Consider the following 7500-nt stretch of genomic DNA (forward strand, 5'->3'; position numbering starts at 1 on the left):
AGTGGGGTGTTTGAGCACCAGCTCCAAAAGGCTGCGTTCATTGGTCAAGGGCACGCTATGAGAACAGTCTTCACTGCAATTATATTAACTATTATATTCATCATAATATCTGGGACATCCATACAACATGTACTTCACAAAAAAATAGAGTTTACAACAGTTCTCTAGGAAGGTTCTATTCTTCTACTGTGGAATAATACCAAATGAGAAGTGGGCCCCTCCCTGTTTCTCTCCGCTTCGCCTGGGACTCACTGCCCACCAGCCTTACGGGGGAGATGATGCTGAAGGGCAGCCAGCGCAGACGTGCCCAAAGAGACAGGAAGGGGAACAAAGTGGGTCTGGCATTCTCCAAAACTTTTAAAACTTACTGGTGGACTTTGATGGTCAGTCTGCTCTTGGTCCACAGAGAGTTCTTCCAGTAGTTATTATTTAAAAATTAATGTAATTATTACCATCATTATCCCTTTTTTTTTTAACTTGCTTACAAAGTTGACTTGTTACTTAGCATACTTTTTTTTTTGCTTTTCTAATTACATGCCAATTGTAACTGTAGTAGAATCGTTTAAGCTGGAGAACATCCAATTCACCTCAGCTGGTATATGTGAAAATTTGTGAATGCTAGGAGATCTACTACATTGTGACCCTATGTGTTAACTATTCAATGATTTTTTTTCTGTTTTTTGTTTCATTTTGTTTTGTTTTTCAGTACAATGCAGCCAGGAAACACAATTGAGTACACTTTTAATTCAGAAACATTACTATTTAGAGGTCACTATGTCACACTTCAATAAGTACAACCTGAAGACTTCTAAGAAAACTATTTGAAATAACATATCTATCTGAGTGTCTGGGCCTATTCGAGAGACTAAATGACCCAGACTTGGGAAGCACTCGCCGGAAGCTACCAACCTGATGAACAAATATTTTTGGCATTGATGTTGCTCGTTCCTCGGGAAAGTTATCTTCCCTTTCATCAAACAATTCTATTTTGTTTTTGTTTTTATCAAGTATTATTTCCCCAAAGACAGAATTTGAGGGCACTTCTCAACTACAAAACCCGAAGGGTTGTGCCTTACCCCATGGGCCCCCACAAACCTACTCAAGGGGGGAGTCGTAAGGGTTTGGGGGGCCAACTAGGGGGAGAAGGGGTACATGACACAACACGACAGACAAGCGCAAAGACCTTCCCTTCCATAGCTTCTGTCGTACGCTTCCCTGAGTCTGAGACCTTTTTTTTATAGCTTTATACGTCTTATTTTTTACTTTTTGGACAACTGATCTACACAACATTACCTCATAGGCCAGATTTTCTTCTTTGAAACACATTTTTGTTAGTGTTGCTTTCTGTCAAATAAGAATACTCATAAATATATATCTGCTAAGAGAGCTATTACATCTGACATTTAGATCCACTGTGAAATTACAGTCATGTATTGGTAAAATAAGCTCAATTGAATAAATACAATTGAAATAAAAATAGGTAATTTGAGCACTTCAGTAGAATGTCCGCTAAAGACATCTTATTTGTGCTTGTCTTTGAGCTGAGGAAACAATAATTTAGTAATCCTCTATGTAAAGGATAAATTCATATCCTCAAACAAATTATTCCGGGTGAAACCCACCAGTAAAATCATAAAAACCTTTTATAAAGTAATGGAGGTGCTTGCAGCAGAATCCTCCTTATCCTTTGGTATGTTGTGAAAGATTAAGTTAAACAACTAATTTAAAGCTTGTTGATAATACTAAAAGTGCATTAATATATATATTTATATGCATCTGTAAAGTATGGGAACCATACTTGAACAACATATAATATTGAATTAAAACACAACATTACACAAAATTACCATCTACAATGATCAGGAATTTTGTAATATCCACTCAAGCCACACTTGACACCAAAAAAGTTTTAGCTAAAAATACTCAATCAACTGTTCAATAAAACTGTTAATCTGGTACATACATGATAAAAAACACATATAAGATGGCATCCAACCTAACAGTCATATGAGAAACATAACACAAGAAGCCATTGTAATAAAAAAAGAAAAAAAAAAATGGAAACAAAAAGAATAAAATATTATTCATACATATATGAAAAAAAAGTAAACTCACCCCAAAGGAGTGTTACAGCTTTGGTTACCAGGTATATGGTAGCTGCATTTGGTGCGTCATGTTGTAAACAGGGAGGTGTAAGCTGCTGCTTGTATTATTCCAGGTCTTGCCTTTCCAGAAACACTTATGGCACAAAACATTTACAATAAGTTATTCATTTTTGTGATCCACACACTGCCCCACTCCTTTGTGATGTCCTCCAACCCAATGCCAACTCAGGCATGTCTTTTTTTTTGTTTTGTTTTTATCCACAAAGACAAAAACTTTAACCGAATTTCGGAAAAGGGGGAAACAGATCTCCAAGAATTTGGTGTCTCAAGGCGCAAAAAACTTTTGTACAATCATGGTATGGATTTACTTGGTGAACCGATGGTATACATTGGGCGGTGGAGCAAACTTAGGTTCAAAGCACTTACATAATCACGCACTTTCCCTTTCCTTTGCCCTTTGGAGGCCCGTACACTGGTGGAGAGTTCCGGATGATGCGAACAACCTGTAGGGTTAAAAGACATTTATTAATATCGGAATACTTTACCCTGAGAGACTGAGACTGAAAAATAAATCACAGAATTAAGGACATTGGCAAGGACTGAAATAGCTATGCTGTCCTGGAATATATCAAAGAACTAAGCCCTATATCTGCTCACCAAAGAGACGTACTATAAAGTAGACACAATGAAAAGCAAGATAATACATTAGTCATTATGATAATTTTGTTAACAGCTCTGAACCCAGAAACCTTTTTCACCATTAGGATTCAAAATAGGAATGGCCTTGATAAAGGTTCTATAACAGCAAACTACATACAACAAAACTTCCAACTCAGAGAAAACAACTACAAATAGAGCACGTCTTAAACTCTTAAACTTGAACTATATTACTAGCTCTTCCTGAACAAGTACTCCTATCTATTTCTTTTTAGCATCATCTTGAATCCAGTTATTACTTCATCCCATACTGTTGCTTCTGTGTTCTTAACCCATTCACGCCAGGGCTATTTTGGCTCTAAATGGTCGGAATGCCGGGGTTTTCGAACGCATAAGCCTAATGCCTCAGGATTCTCGGGCGCACTAGCCGCAAGCTAGTGCTGTAAGCCTGCTCACCCGGCACGCCGGCCTTGACCAAGTATCTCGTCGCCGGCGACTGACCTAAAAACCACTGAACGTGATAGTAAGTCAACCGGCGCGAATGGGTTAACTTCAAGAACTATAACTGACACAATATTTCAACATCTTTAAAAGAAAACTGCTCTAATAATCAAGTCAATCATAGGCATGTCATTTATAAGGTTATCTTAGTATCTATGTCCTTGTGTGTACATGTGAAATGCATAAAAAGGAATAATATAAAACTCCTGTAAAAACTAAGGAATTAAGTTTTGCTATATGAATGCAAAATGCAAACAATTAATTTAAAGCTGTAATGCAGCCAAAACACAATTTCGTCCAGTGGTGAGACACATCATAAATAAATATCTATAAATATTCATATATCATAAAACTTCCACATATCTATGAACATATGAAACACACCACAGAAAAACAAAATTGTGCTGCATGTAGTTCCACAATGCCAGGAGGTGACTGTATGATGGGAGAGAAGGTGGTCTAAGGGAAAGGGATCTAAGGGGAAAGGGATCTAAGGGGAAAGAGATTTAAGGGGAAAGAGATCTAAGGGGAAAGGGATATAAGGGGAAAGAGATCTAAGGGGAAAGAGATCTAAGGGGAAAGAGATCTAAGGGAAAAGGGGTCTTAGTGGATATTGTGGTCTATAATGGCTTAGAAGAGGTATAAATGGATGATTGGATGGGGGGAGAAGCCAACCCAACAAATAGGAGGGGCCTTGTGGATATATGTAGTATTTTTAGGAGTGGTTAAACAGTCCCAAATATCCTAGTTTACCCTCACAAGTAGTAATAGTAGTAGCAGTAGTAATAGGTGGGAATAGGTGGGAAAATAGTCAACCAGTTTTCAAGAGCTGATGTTGCAGGTTATTCACTGGGAAGGGAAAACTCACTTATGCTTTGATAAAGGCAGCTTGGACCATAAGCGTCAAAATGCGCTTCTTTCTCTAGCCCATTGATGCTAGGTATATGCACTGTTCCCTTCTGTTTTCTTGAATAATCTTTTTATTATTAATTTCCTATAATAGATTGCTCCACAAGCATTTAGTAACCAAGGAGTCAATTAGTAAGACTACTTAACCTTACATATTTACTTATACTTTAAATCTTGGGGGTAGTTTTTATTTTTAGTACTACTAATAGTATTAATAACATTAGTACTATCATTATTACTATTGTAATCATAATGGCAGATAACAATAATATTTCTTTCTTCCAAAAATTCAAGCAATAGGGTAAACAGGTGAGATCTGGTACACCTGCTTATTGACTCCTAGATGACTAAGTGTTTGTGGAACCATCTATGTGAAAAAGTAAAAATAATAATAATAATAATAATAATAATAATAATAATAATAATAATAATAATAATAACAATAATAATAATAACAATAATAAAACAAAATTACAATGGACAGACTAATGCTAGCTTTGATCTGGTTGGAAACACCTATATTGTAAAAAGTAAATTTCCAATTTCTCAGCTTTATAATATCAATCTATAACTCCATCCACCAACTGAATCCTTTTATTTTCATATCAATAGTTCTCTGTTAATGAAAGTTTTACATCCAATAAAATCTAACACAAGTCTGACATTAGATATCTATCACCTCAAGTCAGTAACACAATTATGAACACATGAAGACAAAGAAACTAGCTGTTTTCTGAATTTCATAGCACAGAATAAAGCACATATATATTTAAACTTAGTAATGTCCATTCAGTCTGAATTTCCATCCCTCAGTCTCCCTGTATCCCTGTGTCTCTGTGTCCCTGTCCCTGTCTTTCTCTTTCTGTGATGCTGCTAGTTTTTGTGAATATAATTAAACTGTGTTTGTAGCTTTACATAAATCTGGAAATGTGCTGTTTATCAAGACAACTATAATATATACCAAATCCTTACTACTAGATAGGAATGGAAGAAAACTATTACCAATTCTGTTGCTTTCTTTAAGGTTAAGGAGAATAATTAGCTGTGTACTTATGACACTCAGATGTACATGATCCACTATACAACAGATCATACCAAGTTATAAATAAATAAAGCAAGAAGTGTCATCTGATGAACGGAAGTATGATCACATAATGCAAAATACTCCAACTGCAAAAACTTTGACAAAGAACGATTTTACTTCTACCCTCAGAGTCATCACTTACACAAAGGTCACATAATACAAAGAAATGACAATAAACACTAACACTCACAGAAATACAGTAGCAGAGGTGAGGAGGGAGGTGGAGGTAAAGACGGAATAGGAGGTGGGGAGGGGGAGTAGAAATAGAAGGGTGGCAAGAGAGGGGGAGAGGGGGAGAGAGGGAGAGGGGGAGAGGGAGAGAGAGGGAGAGAGAGGGAGAGGGAGAGAGGGAGAGAGAGAGAGGGAGAGAGAGAGAGAGGGAGAGAGAGAGGGAGAGAGAGGGAGAGGGGAGAGGAGAGAGAGGGAGGGAGAGGGAGAGGAGAGAGAGGGAGAGGGAGAGGGGAGAGGAGAGGGAGGGAGAGGGAGCGGGGAGAGGAGAGGGAGGGAGAGAGAGAGGAAGGGAGAGGAGAGGGGGAGAGGAGATAGGGAGAGGAAGGAGAGGAGACAGAAAGAGCAGAGTGAGACAGAGAAAACAATGGAACAAACTCTTTAAAACCCATAGGGGGAAAAAAAAATCACAACCACCGCACCTCATGGAATGCCGAATCAACATTGAGTGGTGGGTCCTTTGCGCTAGTTTCTATGTAGGAGAGGTTCAGCCTGTGAGCGAGTTCCCGGCCCATTTCCTCGGACACCTTCCTCATGTGCACCAGATCCACCTTGTTGGCCACCAGAAGCATCGGGTACGACTCTCTGCAAAGCGGACAGGGTTGATTAAACACTTGGCAACAGTGGCCACCAAAATTGAGTGGGATGCTCTACCGTCTGAAAGATGATTGGAAAAGCCCATACTCGGCAATTGGGGAGCGTTCCAAGCTTACAGTCTTGACGGTCTCTTTGATTTGCACAAGGCTCCATGAGCACTCAAAGGGCTTGTGGGGGTTGTCGGGTGTGATGCGCAAACACTTCCACGGGTCTGCTACTGCTACAAGGAGCTGCTAAGGTATTTGGGAAAGTTAAGACTTCCCTTAACACTAAGAAAGAGTTCAGATGACAAGGAGAAGGAAAGAAGTTTACAATGGTGGAATGGCATATACTCTGTGGGTATGTGAACCAAACTTTCAAAGAATGTTAGGCACTTGCATTCCAGCATGAGTAATGTATAACATTCACACCTAACTTTGTTCTTACAAAGCTTAAAAGGAACAATAATTTCATTAAACCATTCCATAGTACCAAGAAATAAATAAAGTAATAACATTTAACAATAAATAGACACATACAAAAACAAAACATGATGCAATCAGCAGTGTAAAGCTGAAACCCATTATCAAAACGAAATAACTAAAACACAATTCTGAGCACAATAACAAACCGCAAGAAACAAACGATACTTGTCTGGTGTCATTTAAGAATAGAGAATGAAACCAACAAAAGAAGAGTATCAACAATAATACAAAATATATCTGCATACTTTCAGACACTGAGAGGACAAATGGAGAGATGAACAACTAACAACTGAATAGCAAAGAGGAAGAGGAAGGTGGAAATTAATAGATAAAGGTACTCCAAGCAAAATACTTACAAGATTCTCCTATAAAATGAAGCAGAAATGAGATAAATACGTCATAACAACAAGGAGGTTTGAGTGCACAATCACAGAGAAATGTAGAGAAAATCTTGACAAAAAGGGGGCAGACTTTTTCATTTTCCTCCCTTTCTCTCTTTGAAAAGACCAAAGCAACATTTACAGAAGACTCTGGGGACATCTCTCTCTTTTCGTTTTCTTTTTCACTTGGGCAGGATATACTAAACAAGATCATTCAAAGCGAATTACATCCACATCACACACTTCCCAGAAACGAGTATGGACAAACATCAGTAACATCATTATTCCACTAACGCAGTGCGATCAACACCCATGCTGAATAGGAAGCAACATGAAACTTGCAAAATTTCAAGAGCATCAAAAGTTAAACGGATAATGACCTCTCTTGTCTTCGGTTATAAAACTGGGTGACAATAGGTCAAATCTTCCAGATGATAACAAGTAGTTGTAAGTGAAGTTCCAAAATAATTCAAGTATTCTAGGCCTATTATTCAAATACTTCTTTCATAATCTATACCAAAGCACGTGTAACTTATTCCTGAGGATACACTGCATGTAATATTCTACTTACTCTT

General features: G+C 37.9%; 1 protein-coding gene across 2 annotated transcripts in view; it reads right to left on the reverse strand.

Annotated features, from left to right (window-relative positions):
- The window catches only part of LOC122260699 (ras-related protein M-Ras), an 18048-nt gene that overhangs the window by 834 nt on the left and 9714 nt on the right, over nt 1-7500 (reverse strand). For both annotated transcript variants that reach the window (XM_043028075.2, XM_086553411.1), the window contains 2 exons: nt 5907-6069; nt 1-2608 (listed from right to left, as the gene is read on the reverse strand). The exon at nt 1-2608 is cut by the window's left edge and continues 834 nt beyond it. In XM_043028075.2, coding sequence (XP_042884009.1) covers nt 2528-2608; nt 5907-6069 — 244 coding nt within the window. In that variant the 3' untranslated portion in view covers nt 1-2527. The remainder of the gene's footprint in view (nt 2609-5906; nt 6070-7500) is intronic.

The sequence above is a fragment of the Penaeus japonicus genome, unplaced genomic scaffold, assembly GCF_977035675.1.
Source record: "Penaeus japonicus unplaced genomic scaffold, GWHDUDI00000001_assembly GWHDUDI00000028, whole genome shotgun sequence".
Lineage (NCBI taxonomy): Eukaryota > Metazoa > Arthropoda > Malacostraca > Decapoda > Penaeidae > Penaeus > Penaeus japonicus.